Source organism: Oryctolagus cuniculus, chromosome 10 (assembly GCF_051225735.1).
Source record: "Oryctolagus cuniculus isolate XC-2025 breed Fujian yellow rabbit chromosome 10, ASM5122573v1, whole genome shotgun sequence".
Lineage (NCBI taxonomy): Eukaryota > Metazoa > Chordata > Mammalia > Lagomorpha > Leporidae > Oryctolagus > Oryctolagus cuniculus.
This window is the reverse complement of record NC_142876.1, coordinates 43,674,721-43,696,080: the sequence shown is the minus strand read 5'-3', so window position 1 is coordinate 43,696,080 and position 21,360 is coordinate 43,674,721. Positions and strand designations below refer to the sequence as shown.

Here is a 21,360-nt window from a genome sequence, read left to right as displayed (position 1 = left end):
TTCAAGCCCAAGAAGTGAAATAAAATAATGTGAACAAGATAAAATAGAGAAACTGTGCAATCTCAAGAGGAAGGAAATTTAAGCAAAGGAATCATTGCCAATTATATTGCTAATAGCTTTTGTTTTTCCAGTGAGGATATCCGTTTCTCTGAAAGTTCTCTGATCAAAAGCATCACCTACCCTGCGAACAAGAATGGTACATTGCAACAAGTTATATGAGTTAACACTTATTCAAAACACTAACCTCTGATTTAGCTGTTACATTTCCACAACTTTTAAACCTAAGGAATTTAATCACTGTGTATAGGTAAAAATACATTTATATGTGTTAATAGTAAAAATTAAGAAATGATATAAATGATCAAATATATGATTGGATTAGTAAAGATTGGAATGGTTATATTATGTAGCTATTCATTATTCTATTTTAGAATATAGGGAAACAAGAGTCATGAAGTTTTAAATGGAAAAAGTTAGTCAGTATGGCTAATATGGCTCAATTTTATAAAAGGAAAACACCTAGACAAAAAATTTACATAAAACAATAACCATTTATTTTCCTTAGTTAATTTCATCTTTACTCATATAAGAATTTCTAATTTTAAAATACTTTGTAGACAAAGTAGTTGAATTGTTTCCTTTAATTAAAGCTTATTAAACCACATATATATGAATGAATAATAGGATCTGTTCAATGCATGTGACTTCTTTATTTATTAATATTATCAATTAGATATTATGTTCGTGGAATGCAATGAAATATTTAATGCCCTGTAATCAATTATATTCATGGAAATGAATATTTAAATTCAGAAGGAGTGATATAATTCACCTGTTAATTCATTTAGTCAACAAACATTTATTAAATATCCACACTGTGAACAATATAAGGTTAAATATTTGTCTTATAGAGACTCTGCCTTCATTGGGTTTACAGATAATTAAGAGTCAGAAAAATAAATAAGCAGCTAAAATATAGAGTCAAAACTCTGTGATGCAGTACAAGAGACAAAGATGCCAGAGAAGGCTTCCTAAGTTGACTTCCAAAGAGGGGTGAGCTTGCACCAGTGGAAGAAGTTCAGGGAGAGTTTTCCCTACAGAGGGACTAGCATGTGCTAAGTCACTGGTATGCACAGGATGAGAAGAGTTTATAAAGTGTGAAATGTCACAAAGAAAAGGAAGAAAGTTGAGTCTGGAAAGGAAGGAAGAGAACAGATCCAGCATTGTTTTATAAAACAAAAGGCTTGTCCTTTGTTCTGAGAACAAGCAGAAGTGATTTTAATTTCTTGTGGGAAAAAATTATAATTTGAAGAGATTACCCTGATTTTAATGAGGAGAATGACATGCAGGGAACAACTGGTAGCAGTGAAAACAAGTTGAAAGACTGAGAATTCATCTACATCTGCATCTTTGAAAGATCCGGCTGAAGCAGTGACAGGTAGTAAAAGAGGGGACAAGTAGAGAAATTGCAAGAACAGGAAAGGCAAGTGGTAATGGGACAGACTAGTATTCAAGATGAAGTCCAGGACTACCGTAAAAAAATTAAAAGAAAAGCATAAACCTTAATTCCCTATAAAAATCTTTTCAAATAATTTTCTGAAGTCATTTTGTGAATAAAGATAAAACATGTTCCAATGGAAAAACTTATTAATTTACTTTTTCATACACCAGTTCAATAAAAGAGTTCATGAGGAAAAATATGCAGGAAAACTTGGGAAACTGAACAGAAACTATGACATAGTGAAGTAGGCAGCCATACAGGCTAAAATTGATTAGGTTTGTGAGCTGGAAGACCACGCCTTCGCCACGCCCCTGTGTGACATCAGGCTCTACCTGATACTCCCACTACACCCCAATGTGACATCAGGCTCTACCATACCGGAGCGCCCACCTGGCCACAAGCCACTCCCTTGTGGAAAATATATATAAAAAGGCAGGGAGTGTCGCAAAAGGCTCTTGGTCTCTGCGTTGCTGTCGGTGATAAGCAGTGGATAGCAGCTCAAGGCACTTGCTGCACGTGGCTTTGGCCTGCTTTCTGAGTGGTATTGACGCTGCCCTAGTTTCCAGACTTTCCCCTCTCTCCTACCGGAACTAAAGCCTTCACTTCCCTAGATACCTACCACACTAAATAAAGGCTTAAAACATACCATGCTGCCTTGTCTATCTGTGCCAGTATTTAGAATTCTTCTCTAAATATTAGGCAAGAACCCTCTCAGGCTTATTAATATTAGAGATTTATTAATAAGCCGTGGTGAAATCATATGGCACCCCAAATTCTGGTAGCACATGTGGCACCCTAGATAGCACTTCTGGGGAACTCTAAGGGGGCCACATTTCAGTGTAGATTTTAGGGGGTCATGTCTGATTTCAATAGCACTTTCTATAGATTTGAATTTGAGAAATCCAGAACATTCTTTCGGCGGTGGAAGTTTAGCGTTTCTGAAACAAAAATTAGAGAACTTATTTGTATAATTTGGAAAATTGTGCCTTTCTTTCATGTTTACTCAAATCTTTAAAGTATGAAGGGGAATTTCTGCTTTTTTAAAAAATTATTTCTTTCAAAGAAATTTCAAGAAACCGGAATGTGACACTCGAATCTAATGAAGAAAATGTATTTAACATGCAAGACTAGAATCATTAAAAAATAATAAACATTGCATGTAAGAAAGCTTTGTAAAATACAAATATCTTTAAACACAGGTTATATTTTAAAATCAAAGATACATTAGTATGAACAAATCCAATTTCTATTATAATTGAAAATTAAACATGTTTTATCTTTTTTTATCTGAAACCCTCATAGCTATATCAGGTAAACAGGTTATCATTGATTCATTTTCAGATAAGATAAACATTAAGAAAGTCCTGAATAAATATTGTATATTTATAATTTTGGTATAAACAATGAGAGAAATATTTTTAGACTGTGTAGTTCATTCCAGATGTTACCAAGGTAACTAAATTCAGCAGCTTTACATATTCCATTCCTGACTAAATCCGTAGATTTTAGGACAAATAATTTACTAATCTGTATCAAATAAAATGTATCACTTAATGATTAAAAAAGAATGTCTCAGAAACTGTTTCATAAATCAAAAGATAAAGTTTTTACTATCTTTATTATAAAATAATTATAGAGCACTGATTAGACATTAAACTGAGGATAAATTAACAATTTTATATTGTCTGGTCTCATGTGCCCATGTTAGCGATTTTTATTCTCTTTCTTAGAGAGGCTTATTGAGGAACGTAAAAATCACAGACCTCAGACTGCTGTTTGTCATAGCAATTCACATCAGCTCATCGCTTTAAAAGGGTAATCTGCTTCCTTACCCAACACAGTTTTCTCCATCCTGACACGTGGCTCCATGGCTGCTACACAAAGGATGCAGTGTTTACATCTGCAGGATGGCCTTCAGGTTCACAGGCTCAGGGTGACAGTTCTCTCCAGGTGCGAACCTGGGTACCATAGCATTGAACCAAAGAATATTTGAGTCCTAAAGAAACACAGCACCTGGTGCTTGGGGAAATACAAGTGCCCAGGGTGCCTAGCAACAGAGGAGAAGATGGAATGTGGTGACAGGGGAGTGTGGAATCTAGTGACATCAGGAGGGCAGTTCGATGTTTGAATTTAATTTGTTCTGAGGTCAGTTTTGATGAGATGGATTTAGTGTTCCAGAGACTTACTATGTTTTCTAAGTCGGCACAGAGAAGCTCCTTCTAGAAGGTCTAAGAACACTGACAGTAAGCGACAGGCTGTCCATTTTCACCCTTTCCCTTTCCCTACTCCCCACTCCCTCCATCAATGAGTTGAGGCCCTAAAAACATCGTTTTCAAACAGCCCCACTAGCATTTTGTGCAAAGGTAGCTTTAACAGCACCAGATTCAATGGTTATCTCTCTGTATAAATAGACTTAACTGTAAGCATATGTATGATGTGTGTATGTGAATACCCACACACCCATCCCCACACACACACACAAGAAATCTCCTGAAACATCTGACCTACTTTCTTGTTCAGTTACTTTCAGAATCTCCTCATTATGACCTTTTAGCCAATTGCCTTCGGCAAAATGAATACCGAAGACACAAATATATATCCTCATATATATTCCTCATTTTAAGGTTAGAACTTGGAAATTTAATCCTAAAATCCAGGTCAGATGCTCATAGGATTCCTAAAAGTTTTTACTGTCTTCTCAGATGCACCATAATCCTCCATCTCAAGTCTTTTGATGCCTCCTTAGAAAACTTCCCTTTCATATCTTATCATAAAAATTAATTTTTAAATAAAAATATAGATGTAAAAAATCTTCCTCCAAAAGATTGGTACCTTAATATCCAGAAGAGTAGAAACATTTCAAAAGTCTTCAAAATCTACTTGCTAATTAAGACTTTAGGTGTAACTCTCTTTGTACGCCTCTGAATCTCTGCTCCAAGTCCTGTCCCTGCTGGAGGGTTCACTCAAAAGTAAAGGAAGACGGTCCCACTGCTAGACCACACCTCACATCTTATCCAGAGCTCCCTCTACCCTAGTCTGAAATGATCCTTAGCAACACCCCCCATCCCAGCTCCTGCCTGGAGCCTGATGCTTTGATTCATTTCTGTCTTGAGGGTCCTGAGCCTGTATGTTTTTACCACTTAAAAACCTCTTCCTCATTTTTCTCATTTCCTTTTTTAAAAACTTTGTGTTAACCTTCCTGTTCTTTGAATTTCTATTTTACTTACCAGCCACAGTACATTCTTCATAATTACACAAACCTTATTCTCTATATTCTGTTATCTTATGCAAAAACTTCAATTCCTGACTACATAGGCCTGTACTTCCAAGGCCTGAATGCCACAAACATTTGTAGAAATACAAAAATATTAAAAATGTAATCTCTCATTCTTATTGCAGTTAAACATATGATTTGGATTATGTACTATTTAGTAATATTATCTTAAACATGCAGTAATGAATGATGCCACATCTTGAGGTCAAAGCTTTCCTACGAACAGAAGTTTGCCGATACAAACAAACACATATGTGTGAATACACGTGTGTAATACTCAAAGGTTAAAGGATGTTGCTTTTTAAATATAAAACTGATTTTATTTAGGGAAAGATAGTAACAAGGGTTTCAGTTTTCTACTAAATGATTTCCAGATTAATACCAGAAGAGTGATCCTGGTATTTTTGTTTGCTAGCTTTTCATTCATTCTTTGCCAATACAAGAATAGTAACTAATTCAATAAGATAAAGTAGGGAAGGCACAGAGACAAGTTGGCTATTTCAAAACATGTAACTAAACTTCAACACAGTAATACAATGATAACATTAATTCTGAGCTATCAATGATGAGGCAGTATGATGCAGGCCACAATGGAAATATACAAAAAATGAGGACTATGTGTTGGCTATGGTCACCGATCCTGACTACCAAGGAAACAATATCCAATGAACTAAATTGGTTGGCAGGTGAACTCTGAGGAAGCCATCAAAACCCTTCTCTGCCTCAAAGAGAGAAAAGTATTTTAAAGGCAATCCTCATAGAGACCATAGATCTTATTCCTCAATAAGACATTCCACTTGGCAAATTCCTTGAATAGTTTAATTATTGGCTAAATAAATGAAAACACACAATGTGTAAGTGGAGTTATTAGTTTTAAGGTAGGAGGTTGGAACTAGATGCTGAAACCAGGAGTGTAATGTTTACCTGAACTTCTTTGTTTAGTGTATAAAGATTAAAAATAGATCCTCATTTCCTTAAATCTTATCTTCACAGTTGTATATAGGGCTAGATAATGATGGGTAAATATACTCATTATTCCATTCACTGTGTAATTTGCATTGTTACAGAACTACAACTATAATGAACATCACATCAGGTGATCTGTTCTCAGAAAAGTAGCTTTGATCCAGGATCATCTCTAGGTAAATTAGCTGGACATGACTTATATCTAATTCTATTTTTGGAAAAATTAGGGTGCTTGTGATTTATTGTAAAAGGGTGTTTAAGTATTCAGCAGAAGCATATTTGAACATGAATATGAGAAAGTTTTACGATATGTATTTGTGTGAGTGTGTGTGTGTTAGCAAGTAAATGATGGTATAAACGTAACACATAGAGATGCCAAGTCAGTGTATATTCTCCCTCTTAATTCATAAGTATAGGCTCTACTACCCATGTTCTCTTGCTACTTTAGAAGAATGTGCAGCTGTGAAATAGAGGAAATAGCCACAACTGGAATTGGGTGTTTTCATGTTAATCTCTAGAGAAAAAGTATAAAAATTACTGTCACTGTCTCATAGTTTTTCTACTTCTTATCTTACTAGATTATGGACTGACAAACTCATTCATAGATTTTGTGAGGTCCTCCTCCAATAGATTACCATTTTTGGTATTGTTTTTTCTTAATGTAGTCAAACAGTATTTCTTTTTACTTGAAAAGTAACTTTTACTAATGTATAATTTTGCTTTACTTTTGAGAAAACCAAGGAACAAGGAGTAATGTCAGCAATATGGTGGAATAGGAAACCTTGAACTCTCCACTTCCTCATAGACTCACTGATTCAACAAAAACGCAGAGAACAATTCTCACTGTAGAAATTCAGAAAGCCGCAGAGATTCCTACATCCAGGCATGTGCAAACCAGTCACACCAAAACAGAAATATTCGAGAAAAGCAAGGAACAGAAATTGAGTATTTTCAGTTAAAAAATATAACTCACATATTAAAGTCTTTTGGTGTCATTTAATAAAATAAAGTAACATAATTAGAGGTTACCACACTTGAAAAGAAAATATTTGCAAGGTCTATGGAGAGGTATATAATTTAATCAACTATTTAAAGGTTTAAATTTATTTTTATTACCTGTCATATTTACAGAAAAACAAAGCTTAGAAGCTATACAGAATCAGTTTTTGTATAATAAATGAGAAATTATTCTGATAAAATCATCAAGAGATCTAATATGTTTCTTACTGGAGGGCAAGTTCCAGTTCTTATTCTTTCATCAATTTTTGATTGGCATATATAAATACTGTTACTATTTATTACAGTGGACCCTCACAGAAATTAACAATTGTACAGCTAGTTAGTATCTGTTTGATAAATAGACTATGTATCTTCCTATATCTTTATCTTTTTGAACTACTTACTATTTCTATTGCTGCATTAGAAGAATTTGAAAAGTGCCACCCCCACCAAAGATTCCACTATGTAATTCCAAGATTCTGTAAATAGGATGAGGCATCACTTCCATTATTATGTTACATTATTTGGTACAGTTGATCTTATGCAGTGAGCTTATTTGGGTGTGCCTGATCTACTTATATGAGCTCATTTTTTAAAATACTATTTAATTAATATAAAGAGAACAAATTTCATTTCGTTCATAGATACAATTATAAGAATATAATAATACTTCCCTCCCTCCACCTTTCTTTCTTTTTTAATTTTTGCAATAATATATTTTTAATTTACTTCATAGTCAAAAGCTTAAAGTTCTACTAAATGGAGAGTTCAACAAATAAAACATAGAAAGACCACTGCTCAGCCTGAATATAAATAAGGGCTATAAACAATAAGCATGAACTCTTAAAAGCACAATACTTTCTCTGGTTAATGGAAGAGAAGGAAATCAGGGAGATTCACATCACGAAAGATTTGTAATTATCAAGGTCTGGCTTCAATGTGGAGAAGATCACATAAGAAGCAATGCAGGCAGTCTTAAGGAGTTGACAGAGGCACCCGCTGAAAGTCCCCAAGGAAATAGTGACCTCAGTCCCACAACCACATCCATAATGCACTCTGCCAACAATCCAAATAAGCTTGGAATAGGATTCTTTCCCAGAGTTTCCACATTACAGCATAGGCACCTTGATCTTGGTTTTGTGATACCCTGAGGATAGGACCCAGGTAAGCCTGCCTGGACTTCCATCCTAAAGAAATCTGAGGTGTGTTGTTTTAAGCTGTCAAGCTTGTGTTAATTACTACATAACAAAACATAATGAACACAGTGATAAACATAAAGGATTCCAATGGCATGTTTCGATAGGTGATACCAGTCAAAATTATTCATGTTTATTTCAAATGACAGTTGTTTATCAGTGGTTATTAAGGTTTATTTGCTTCAGAATTTCATGGGAAAATTGTTAACACTTCAGATCTTGGGTGCTAAAATTCTCTAACCCAACAGAAACCAGCAACTTTGGTTTAATTTATCTTGGTTGGAGTCAAAGACTCTAGAAATACTTCTCATACAGGAGCTTTGGGGTCATTGGTGAGAAATTAATGCAGATGATATTCAATAACTGGCTGGTAGAATATGAATTGTGGAAGAAAACTATGGACACTTAGAGAACTAAATGTGACTGACAACACTCAAACATGGGTTCAGCAAGACTTAATTCTAGGATATTTTAATCCCATTTTATGAGTCTCTGAGAAAATGTCAGAAAAGCAAGCCAAAAGTCAAATATTCTCTCCCTTTATCAAAACAAATAAAAGCACATACTGTGAGAGTGGTGCTATTTTACAAACAGACTCAAGAAAAGATATGAGTTTGGGCAAGGAGTGAATGCAAACAGATTGCTGAATTAATGAAAGATATGTAGATCATATCTTCAGGAAAAGTATCACCTTGAGTACCTTGATTATTAAACTTCTGGGAAAGAAAGTCTTCCCTAGAGTGAAGCATATTTTGCAAAATCAAGAATCTTTATTCTCCCTATTAACCAGAGCTGAGTACAATCCATGTGTTTCATGTGCTGAGCTAACTCTGGATTTTGCTCACATAGAAGCCAAGACTACCTCTCTAGGAAAGACTGAAAAATCTTCAGGTGGTTCTCATTCCCCTCTTGATAACTAATCCTCTACCTCTCTGTGTGCATACTGGCACTCTGTAAGTCACTTTACAGAACAGATTGACAGATGATTGATTGATTACCCTTTGACTGAAATTCCTCCAAAGAAAAATGTTATTTCAACTAGGCACCAGTAATTTAAACCTTTTATCTCTAATGGTGGAATGAAAGGCTTTTTGTCTTGGCATTTTCAGCCTTTTATAAGCAGTCAAAGAAGTGTATGGTGTTTTGGGAGAGGTGTTTAAAGAGAGAAAGCCCAGGCTCACGATACATCTACTCAGTTCCCAGATTTTCATAGTAACGTAGAGGCAAATTATTACATTGCTTATGCCATTAGTTTTCCTCCTAAGCCTTCCTACTCCCAACCCCAAGTGTTCTTTTCCCTACTATGTGGGTGAGCCAGAACTACTCCGTAAAGAGCCAAAACTCTCATTCCCAATATTCAGAGACAGCCAGAAACCTGAGTCACCAAGTGCTTGGGTTTACAGAGTAAGTTAACCCTCAAATAAGTACTCAGAAAGGCTCCCCACCGCAGACTCCTTTATCTTACCTATCGGGCATTGGCTGGTTTGCTCTCAGATCCATTCCCTGTCCTTTGAAAACTTCATTTCCTAAGCATTCTTGCCTTTTGCTTTACAACTTGGTTCCAACACTGAGAGACACTGGCAGTGACAGATGACAGGACAAAGAGAAAACGCCTATGTAGACCTTCACCCCATCTCACAACACATCCTCTGGTGTCCAGTGTAGGATGCATCTCTTCTCTCTCCCAGCTGCTGCCTGGAAGCGCCTTCAAATTTGCTTCTTAGGGAGTAACTCTTGCTCTTGGACTTTAGCAGCACTAACTTTCCCCCTGCCTTCCACCTCCAAATGCAGGAGCTATCTCTTATGTTACTGACTTTTGGGTTACTTCACTATCCTTGTTTGCTGTTTAGCTCTTCCAACATCACTAAAAGCAAACAACATGGGATAGGCTCCAATTTCCAGGCTGGATTCCAACTGATAACTTTGATCTTACTTTGGCCTCAAGCACTTCTGTTTTCTAATGCCTTTGATGTTATTATAGTCAATATTTTTTCTTCTTAATGTCAACTCATTATTTGATATCCAAGACATTTTCAAGAAGCTTTCTTCACTGTTTTGCTCTAGAGGTGAAATCCCCATTCACAAACTGTGCTATTAATGAATGTACTGGCATCTTAAAGAAAACGAATTCAGTAAGAGTTGTGGTTGCATATTGGAAATCCTTACTATAAATACACTTGTATCTTTTGGGCAGGTGTGTGGGCACAATGGTTAAGATGCTGCTTGGGATGTCGCCACCCCATGTCAGAGTGCCTGTGATTGAGTCTCACCTTTAATCTCCACTCAGCACCCTGCTAATGTGCATCTTAAGAGGCAGCAGACGATGGCTAAAGTTCTTGAGTCCCTGCCACAAATGTGGGAGACATGGCTGGAGTGCAGGCTCCTGGCCGTGGCCTCATTCGGTCCTGGCTTTTGTGGGCATTTGGGGATTTAATCGGGGTAGAAGATTTCTCTTTCCTTTTCTCCATCTCACCCTCCCTCCTATCTCTTTACCAGCTTATCAAATATTTTTTACGATGTTTTAAAAAGTCAAGTGTCTTTCTCGTAAAGACTAAATTATTCTGATTTATTTAAAGCAAAGGATCTATAATAATTTTATCTGAGTAATATCAGCTGCTTTGAATCTTTAAGCATTTCAATTGTAATCATTTAGGTAACATCTTTCCAGTATGCAAAAGTGTCATGTGACTAAGATAATGTCATCAGTTTTCATATTTTAAGGAGACTGATAATGATGATATGAAGAACTCACTCAGGTCACACTGACCATGACACAGGAGAAGAAGCTGGTTTCCTAGTTCCAGACCAAGCTTCTCTCTAAATCCTACAGCTGGAAACACAAGTTTGGGTACTGTAAGGAGAGCCTGAGAAGGATAGGTAGTGTGCTCTGTGAGAGAGAGAGATGAGCAAACTTAAGATCTGGGAGTCCCTAAGAGACGACTAAACTGAAAGGTGTCATCCGAAGTTACCCATCTTGTAGTATTTGAAGAATCAGGAATCTCAGTAAATAGCCTGCCACTGCCTTCCACTCACTGTAAGAAAGGTCTTTTGCCTACCCTTCCTCATTTGGCATAAACCAAACAGCCATGGCCTTTTCATAAATGCAGATGAACTTTCAATATCATCATGATTGTAAAGAATATAGGCTCACCAGTTACATAGTATTCACAACCAGACAACTGTATTTGACATTCAATGTTGCATCAAATGATTTTATTTTAGGAAACCTGCTAAATATTTGAAATGTTAGGAGGAGACAAAATAAGAAATTGAAAATATGTGATAAAAATCAATAACAACATTAGTATTTGGAGGAGACGGAAGATTAAAATAGTATTGAATATGAACAGTAACGTGTTTACTATGTTCCTACTTAAAAAGGGATTTTCACAACTGATCTAATTTATACACCCTGAAGATAGTGTTAAGCCTATGTGTGATGAATATTCAGCAAATGCTTAAAGATCTAAGTGTATAGTTCCAAACCGCTTTGATTCTGTTTTCTAAATTTAGGATTTTCATGGTTTAAACTTTTTATATTATACACTAATTTTTTGCACATGCAAGTTATATTTTCCCAAATGTTCACGGAAAGTGTGGACCTTGCTTTAATACTATTTTGTATAAATCAATAAATGTAGGAAATTATCAACTGGAAATATAATTTTTATTTATTCATTTTTATTTACTTGAAATTGAGAGAGAGGGAAAGGAGAGATTGTCTATCCACTGGTTCATGCCCCATATGCCTGTAACAGCCAGAACTGGGCCAGGCTGAAGCTAGGAGTCCAGAACTCAGGGAAGGTATTCCACTCAGGTTGCAGGGAACAAAATGCTTGCTGCGTACCAGGGTGTGCATTAGCAGCAAGCTAGGCTTTTAAGAGGAGAAGGGATTCAAACTCAGGCACTCCAATAAAGGATGCAGGAGTCTCAAGCACATCTTATCCACTGTGCCAAATGTCCACCCCTAGAAGTAAAACTTTTTAAAAATTCAATATAAGGAAACAAAATATTTTGTTTTTGTTGATGTTTTATTTTTCATACTAAAAGGAAGGCTAAAAATATTGTCAGATTGTCAGATAGAACTTGAATGGGGAAAAATTACACAATTAAGAATTGAAAGGATTTCCAGATAATGAAGTATTCTTTTTATAATAATGTTATGTATGCTCATTTTCATTTATACTGTTTTTATCAAAATCAAGTTAAAATTTAAAAATCTGTGTTGGCTGACCATTAAGAAAACAATGACTTAAGTTACTGTTCTGATAGTATCAATTCAATCCTTTGAGTATTACCAAATTGATAGCTCTTAAAATATGATTATTATTGTTCAAGAACTTTTCAAAATACTCTCACCTCAGGGGCTGAGGTCAGTATGGTACAGCAAGTTAAGCCATTGCTGGCATACCAAATGGGCACAGATTATAGTCTCAGCTGCTCCACTTCTGGGTGCTCCACTTCCAATCCAACTACCTACTAACATGCCAGGGGAAGCAGAAGATGGTCAAAGTACTTGGGCTCCTGTACCCAAGTGACACATCTGGAGTTCCTGGTCTAGCCCCAGCTGTTGTGGCCATTTGTGGAGCGAAACAGCAGATGGAAGATTGATTCTCTCTCTCTCTCTGTTCCCTCTCCCTCTCCCTCTCTTTCTCCTTCTCTCTCTCTCTCAACAATGTCTTTCAAAATAAAAAAAATCTTAAAAAACATACTCTCGGGGTCAGCGCTGTGGCGCAGTGGGTTAACATCCTGCCCTGAAGCACTGGCATCCCATATTGGTGCCAGTTCTAGTCCCAGCTGCTCCTCTTCTGGTCCAGCTCTCTGCTACGGCCTGGGATATCAGTAGAAGATGGCCCAAGTCCTTGGGCCCCTGCACCTGCATGGGAGACCCAGAAGAAGCTCCTGGCTCCTGGCTTCAGATCAGTGCAGCTCTGGCCGTAGCGGGCATCTGGGGAATGCACCAGCAGATGGAAGACCTCTCTCTCTGTCTCTACTTCTCTCTGTAACTCTTTCAAATAAATAAAATAAATCTTTAAAAAAACACATACTCTCCCCCAGTCCATGCTTCATGGTGGTATACCAGCATCACATAGTCGTGGTCATCTATGAGGCCCTTTGTTGGATAAAGTGCAATAGGTTCTGCTTTGAAAACTTCTATTCCTTGACTTAAGACACAGAGAAAACATTTGCTGAGCTTTAAATGTCCTGGTTCAGTGAGTTTACTACTGACGGCATCTTCTCAAGATTCCTCCTCAGTGGTTATCAGGAAATGGAAATAAACTGGACAATGAGTAACACTGAATATATAACTTTTTAGACTCCCTTCTAGGACAAATCAACCTGCCAACAATCAACTGCAATCAGCTATGCTAATTCTCCAGGCACAAACTCTCAAGGCAGGCCCCTTATTGCGGAGACATCAGACTGCAAGTCAAATCTAAAACCAATGCAATGGAACTGGAAAGTGAATGGGGTCAAAGAATTCCATCTCTTGGAGTTTAAACTAACGTTTTTTTTTTCCCTCAACATGTCGGCCAATGATCATATCAAAAACACCTGTCAGAACTACAGAATCACAGATCTTACCCCAGACCAAATGAATCAGAATCTTTCTACGAGTGTTGCAAAAGATTTATGTGCATATTAAAATTACCACTAACCTTGTTAGTAGTTGCAGCAGAAGTAAATGTCATTGGGAACACTGAGCTGGAGAAGTTACAGGGGTCCACTGCAAGCCAAGTTCAGCAGAAAAAGCCAGAGTAGGGAGACAGATGGAAAGAGACAGCAGAAGATATATGGCAAAGGACTCTGTAACAAGCCTGCCTTACACAGTCTCAGTGTACAATTATTCTCTCTGTATAATCATTAACTGTGTCCCCTTTGACACTTAAACGAAGTCTAGTTTGGACAATAAATTATATGATATTTCTGTTAAAAAAAAATCCTCGGTGAGATTAAGGTTCATTCACGGCCTGGCTGTCATGCACACCCTCTTGGAGTCCATAAGTTGCTCTACCTTTTATTGTGACACATCATTCTTAGAAAAACAGATCCCTTCCTTGAGACCTCATTTCTTGAATAACTTACAGATAAAATATTTACAGTTAAATTACTGCATACTATGTGACATTAAAAATAATTAAAATGACTTGCTAGAGACTTAATTTATTGTATCTAATACCCAAAGCAAGCCCAGTTTATCTAACATCACAGGGAAGTGCACCCTGATTGAATGACTTCCTTAAGGTACCATATGAAGTGCTGGGGCTGATTCACACTCAGGGACAGCTGACTCTATAGCCTGGCTCCTTTCCTTTCTTCTGTGTGGCTTTCCAGGCTACCAGCTCATGTGTCTCTCTTCCAGGGATGCTGAAAACATCAGCCACATGCACGACCATCTCTGAACGCAAAGAAATTCTGTTTATAGAATATATGCTTCCTTTCTCTATTTTTTGAAAAAAAATTTAGATGCTCTGTATGTATGAATGGAGCATTATCTTCCAGATGGTATAAAACCAAGATACAAGATCTTTTTATTTTATTGTACTTAAATAATTTCCCCCCAAATACATCTGTATCTTAAAACTACCAAAATACACTAACGAATTTGTATAGTAAATATACTGACAAAACAACCTAAAATAAAATAGTAAATTAAGCCAGGAAAAAGTGTTATATTTTTCATATACAAATTACTCATAACTGTTAAGTGGTGCAAAATATACAATTCGAAAATCAGCTGTTCATCATCTTTACAATGAGTCCTATCTGGAAAGCAAAATAAAGCAATGGTATAAATAAAATTCTAGCATGTCTACAATTTTTTACATTAAAAATCATCTGAATTATATTTACAGTATTATAATAATAATTTTAAAAGGTTTGAATGTCAAGTTTCTATATATTTTGCCATAATAGTATGTTTTTTTAGATGTATATATGCAAGAACAGGGCATCCTAAGGCAACGCTTGCCCAAGTTAAACATTTACAGAATCATGAATGCCAATTACCTTACTACTTTGGCTTATTTCTTCCTTTGGGGTTAGGGAGAATGAACCAAAGTCAGGAATAAATATAGTCAGGCAAAAGTCCCAGTGCTTTCCATATAGTAAATTCAATAAATTCTTAATAAATTGCTCAACAGCTGGAAGGAAGGAAGGAAGGAAGGAGAGTAGGAAAAAAGGAAGGAAGGAAGGAAGATAGAAAGCATAGGAAAACAGGAACATACTCTTTAGTGATCAGAAGAGAGAGTTAATATTCTTAAAAAATTGGAATAGTTCTATCCTTGTGGACTATGATTCACACTAAGATATTTATGTATTTTATTGCATAAGTTAATAAAAGTTTTTCAAATACATAAACCAGATTAAGTATAAAACAAATGGAGGATTAAGGGTGACACTTGGAGAAAAAGTCACAGTAAGAGGCAGGCAACAGAGGACAGGAAAGATGAATAGGTGAAGAAGGGAAACGGAGTGGGAGAGCATGGGTTGGCAAGTAAAGGGAGAGAGGAGGAGAAACGGCAGTGAGGAAGGGCACGGCACGCACTTCAGACTGAACAACAAAATCACTTGGAAAGAATTATTCGATTAACGTTTGGGTCATCTAAGAGCCCCATGCTCTAAGAGAATGGAACCACTCCCCTCTTATGATGAATGCCCTAGTATTTGTATTTCAAATCTGAAATGGACAACTGATTTGTAAATAAGTAAGTAAACCTCAAAACATGAAATGCAAAGACATACAAAATCCAAACATGTTTATTTAACATTATAGTCTATAGATATAATTGCTGGGTTCCAATAATTGTACTTATCTTGCTATGGATCAGTAACTTGGTTTTGAAGATCAGGTCTAGTCAACATTAACTATTCCTTGAATAACCAGACCTGGTAGAAAGTCATTAAAATTTCCATAAATGTATAGACAAGGTTTAAACTCAGCAGTATAACTATGCCATGATTTTTCTATTGCTTTGTACATTTTAGGTTATTTTTTTCCTGTCTCACTACCACAAAATTTCTGTGAATTTAGCAGGACATTAATGATCCCTACTTTTAAATGGTGACAAAAAGCACACAGTGGTTACATGAGGGTCTCACATGAAGCACCAGAACAGCATTGGTCTTGATTATCTTGACACCTAAGACATTAGCTTTCCCCAAAGGGCTGGGTGGCTCTTTTTTTCTTCCATTAGTTGGACACACAACACTAATTAGCAAGCTGAAGCACTTTCATTTTCACTTTTGGCTAACAGACCCCAGTGAATCTCTAATTTACACGTTCCAGCTCTGCAGACATTTGCAGACCAAATACTTTAAGAGCTAGTCTTTAATTTGACTTGGTCTTCATTTCTGTAACTATATTGTTAAGATGTATATTTATTTGTCATTTCAGTAGAACCCTTGCTGCAAATAATCAATGGTTCCAAAAAGATAACTGTGTGATCGATCTCATTCCATTTCTTTAGTCTGCCAACTGTTAGGTCTTTTGTAATTAACTGCTAGTATAACAATAAGGACAACTTCAGCAAATCATTGGCAAGATGTTCTTCCCAACAACTGATTCAAAACACGATAAAGACGAAAAACATGTGCATTCAAAATCTTGATGACCGTATTTTCTTAAAAAGGATGTCTATTGATCTATCATCTTGTCTAGAAATGTATGTAACAAACTGTTAACAGAGGTTATCCACTGAAAGAGCAGTGAATTGAGAGTGAAGAAAAGTGCAATGTTCCTTTTTCTTTATATATTTCTGTACTTTTGAAATTTTTCTTGAATATTTATTTTAAATAAAAATGTAATTTTTAAAATAATATCTTGGTAATACAAAGAATTCTAGTGAGGCTGAATGCTTAATCATGATAATGTATTTGAAAACAAATGTATAATCTTTTATTACTATCATTTAGGACTTCATTAATTGAACTTTGAAATAAAGCAACATGCAAGGTAGGTTCTTAGCTCTTTAGTAGACAAAGGAAAAAACTACAGTGGCGATGCAGGGCTAAATCAAACAAAAACATCTGAATGTTTTCCACTTCCCTATGCTGCCAAGCAATGAAAACTGAGCCCAGTTTAACAATTAATTAACTCAGCCCAATTGAGTACAATTTAACAGAGTCTTTGTATTTCAAATGTACAGATCATGGAAGATTAACAACAAGAGAAATATTTAAGATATATTCTAGCGATAGCAACACAACTCAGAACTCAGGGCAATTGCATGCCAAAGTTGTTCATATAAAGTTAGTTAGTAGTTACATTTTATATTTTAATTATCCTACTGAATGTTGTCCTTCTATTACTAAATTAGCAAAAGATCTCTTTAAACTCTTCAAGGTCAGAAATGGGTTCAGTTGGCAATGATCAGTCCAGATAATTTTGTCTGATAATCAAAAATACTCTAGGATAGAAAAACATAATGAAAATATTTTCCAGATTATAAATCTAGTTTTCAATAATTGGTCCAAAATATATTGCTTATAACTGCTAATTATTATGAACCCAAATATTTTTTTAAAAATGTGACTAATAATATCAAATTATGTTAGTCTCAGCTCTATTATTTCTTATGATGAGTTAGAAACTATGATATACATTTAAGAGAGGATGGGCTACCAAATAAACCAAGGCTAAAGTAATTGATTGAATTCTGTCATTCAAAGGGAACCTTGAGAACAGAACTTAGGGACAATGCTGTGGGGCTTATGACTAAAAATGAACATGAAAAAAGTCACTGACTGTGGCCTTTCCCCTCCCCTGCCCACCTCCCACTGTGAATGGCAACCAGAGAAAGAACTAAGGGTAAAGGAATCTTTAACATCTCCTCCGTGGCAGGTGCTGAGAGAAACATCCCTCTCCTTCCTGATATGGCCAGGGGTTATCCCAGGGGACCTTATTAGCTAAAGTAAAAGAGAAATAAAAAAACTTGGTTATTACCCTTAAATTTCCTATGGCTCAGTACAATTTCTAGAGAGAGGATATACCTGTGGAGCATTCTCTAATGAAATCAGGGCTTCTGGGTTTTTCTAAATTTCTACCATTCTTTCAAACATGCAGAACTGCATTTTAGGTAGATTTTCATTCTTGTTTCCTTTATTTTGTAGTCATTGGCGTGATCACCATTAGATAAAGTGAAAAGTTATAGATAACATAAATTAAAGTTAGGATTCTCTTTTTAAAACTCACCTTGGTTTTGTTCCACAAATCATTGCCTTAGTCATATTGAAATGTGGATTGTTGTTCTGATATGTATTATCAGGGTTAAGTTTCATAATACTGCTGTTAGTTTTTAATAAAAACATGTTATTCCATAGGTAGAATCTAAAAATGTATGCAATATGAATGATTCTATCATAAATAAAATCTTGAGAGTTTTCTGCTGTGTGAAATTATACAATGAATTAGAAGTACATTATACATTAAAATTGCATCCATAGGCATGCATTTTGGAAGAAAAAAATGAAGGTTTTTTTCTACAGGTCACAAAGTTTTGAATATCCTTTCATAGATTTTGATGTTTTGGCTCAGATAGTGACCCCACTGTCTTTTATGATCTGATTACAAATGTTGCCTTTTCTTTTCTCTTGCTCTAATTCTCTTAACCTTTTCTATAACCCATTTAATCAAATCTTAAATGAAATTTGCATACAGAAGAGGGAAGCTACAGAAAGCTTGTAATAGTAGTTCACTTTCACAAACGAAAAGTTCCAGAGACATCAATTCCACCAAATCCCTTTCTCTCTGTAAGTAAATAAAAGATTAGACCAGAACATGTGATAGTATTTCCTGTCGTTTAAAGGAATAAGACACTATTTCCTACCCCAATTGTTGTGAACCCCAGTGGATTCTTATGAAAGACCCAATACTGCAAACGTTGTTTGTTCAACTTTAGTCATCTGCCAAGCTGGGAGGTAAAGTGAATGAGAGGCAGAGTGCATATTTATTGACTGTTTCTGAAACAAAATCAAAGAAAGAAGCAAGCAAAAAGAAAAGGAAGGAAAACCTCAACAGTATTTAAGACTAAACTTGTCAGCTGAGTAATAGTAAGTGGCTGCTATTTTTATTAAGCACCTGGTGAGGTGCATTTTTTATTAGTTTTATTCTTTAATTCCTAAACTTATGAAAAAATGTCATGTACAGAAACCTTCCCAGATGACCATCCCAAACTTGTCCTCGCACTCTCCCTCTGCCAGCACTGTAGCTGTACTCACCTTCATCCTAACACTTTTCACACATGTAAAATAGGGGGGAATAATACTGTCCATATGGGGCTGGGCTTTGGAGTGAGGAAAACATGGGTTTGGAACAGAGCCCTGTCACACGCTCTGAGACTCAATCATAATCTCCTTGAGCCTCAGTTTCCTCCTAGGCAGAATGGGGGCAGTTGCAGAACTTACACTGCAGGATATTTATTAACACTATGAGTTCATGTTTGCAGGGCATCTAGCCTCATCCATACCAAGGACCTGGTTGATATCAAGAAAAACAGTGTTGCCTTTGAGGGAAGAGATAGCCTCTGATTCTCTTCATATTCTCACAGTGCAGGTAGGTGGATGCAGTCCTGCAGTAGGGGTTTATGAAGTAGTCATTGAACCAATGACAAATGAATGAGTGAATGAACAGATGCATGAATGGATGGATGAATAATCTTCTAAATCACAGAACCACATTCTTTTTGTTAAGGGCTCAACTTTCCTATTTTCCTCATCCTGAAATAGGGGAAGTTTCCCCGGGATACCAGATGTGTCTGGTGGTCTGCTTATTTATAACATAGGGCATAGATGTACATAGATACCCCACACAATAATAAAAATGAACCTTTTCTTATCACCACCTCTCCATGGTATATCCCCAAATCACCCTGTACATATCTTCTTTAAGAAATTATGATGTAAAATACATCTCGTCTGCTTATTAGTCAGATGACTTTTAAAATATTCCCTGCCCATTCTAAGTATTCATTTCCTTGCTTGTATAACTATGGTATAATAGTAATTATATGTGTCGGGGGGTGTTGTGATATTTCAGTGAGATAATGTGTATGAAAGGTGCATTGTGTAAGGGGAAAAAGGATTAATTTTCCTGATGGAGGCAGCTGCCTCCCTACTATCCCTTCTTTAGAATGCTTTCTTAAAGACACTGATAAAGGCAGAACCTATTTCTTTTTTACAGGCAGAGTTAGTGAGAGAGAGAGAGAGAGAGAGAGAGAGAGAGAGAGAATGGTCTTTTTTCCATTGGTTCACCCCCCAAATGGCTGCTACAGCCGGCACACTGCGCCGATCCAAAGCCAGGAGCCAGGTGCTTCCTCCTGGTCTCCCATGTGGGTGCAGGGCCCAAGGACCTGGGCCATCCTCCACTGCCTTCCCGGGCCACAGCAGAGAGCTGGACTGGAAGAGGAGCAACCGGGACAGAACCGGCACCCCCGACAGGGACTAGAACCCGGTGTGCCAGAGCCGCAGGTGGAGGATTAGCCTAGTGAGCCGCGGCGCCCACCGAGCCTATTGATTTTCAATTCAAGATTAGGAGGTTGTGGGCCTTCAAGCTGTAAATGCATACTCCAGAATTAGCTTAAGCATCTAACTCATGGGACAATCACAGGTGCACTCATGTAGCCATCAAGAGACAATATGATTGTTCTTTCTTCTGCTTTACTGTATAGATGTGTACAAAACTCTGTCCACACTTTGTAGTCAACTTTGCTGTATGTCACATACCCACTGTATAATAAATGTATTTCTCTCTTTCCTCTATATAGGCACAGAGGACCTTTGGATAGCAGGCTTGTCTTATTTCCCCAACAATGAAAACCTGTAAAGTACTAAACATCTGTTAATTGTTGAGGTTGTTATTATAATTATTATAATTACAGTTATTGCAGGACTATAAGGACAGAAAACTATGCCAATTATCTAAATTAAAAAGATCATAAAGGCCGGCTCCATGGCTCACTTGGCTAATCCTCCACCTGTGGTGCGGCACCCCGGGTTCTAGTCCCGGTTGGGGCACCGGGTACTAGTCTCGGTTGCTCCTCTTCCAGTCCAGCTTTCTGCTGTAGCCCAGGAGGGCGGTGGAGGATGGCCCAAGTAATTGGATCCCTGCACCAGCATGGGAGATCAGGAGGAGGCACCTGGCTTCTGGCTTCCAATGGGCACAGCACTGGCCGTGGCAGCCATTGGGGGAATGAACCAACAGAAGGAAGACCTTTCTCTCTGTCTCTCTGTCTCTCACTATCTAACTCCGTCTGGCAAAAAAAAAAAAAAAAAAAAAAAAAAAAAAAAATCATAAAATGTCTTTGTTCAGTAATTCCTACAAAAGTGGCTTTCCCCAAAATTCAGCTGAATATGTACTTTGTTTTAAAGACTCATTTATATATTTGAAAGGCAGAGTTACAGAGAGGGAGACAGAGAAAATTCCA

General features: G+C 36.7%; 1 protein-coding gene across 13 annotated transcripts in view; it reads right to left on the bottom strand.

Annotated features, from left to right (window-relative positions):
• NOL4 (nucleolar protein 4) overlaps positions 1–21,360 on the bottom strand; it is a 373,533-nt gene that overhangs the window by 160,234 nt on the left and 191,939 nt on the right. The window contains exon 1 of one of the 13 annotated variants that reach the window (XM_008261194.5): positions 3,334–3,473. The exons of 11 other annotated variants lie outside the window; for them this stretch is intronic. In XM_008261194.5, coding sequence (XP_008259416.1) covers positions 3,334–3,370 — 37 coding nt within the window. In that variant the 5' untranslated portion in view covers positions 3,371–3,473. Of the gene's footprint in view, positions 1–3,333; positions 3,474–21,360 lie in introns of those variants that run through there. One more of the 13 variants, XM_051851302.3, reaches the window with a different exon arrangement.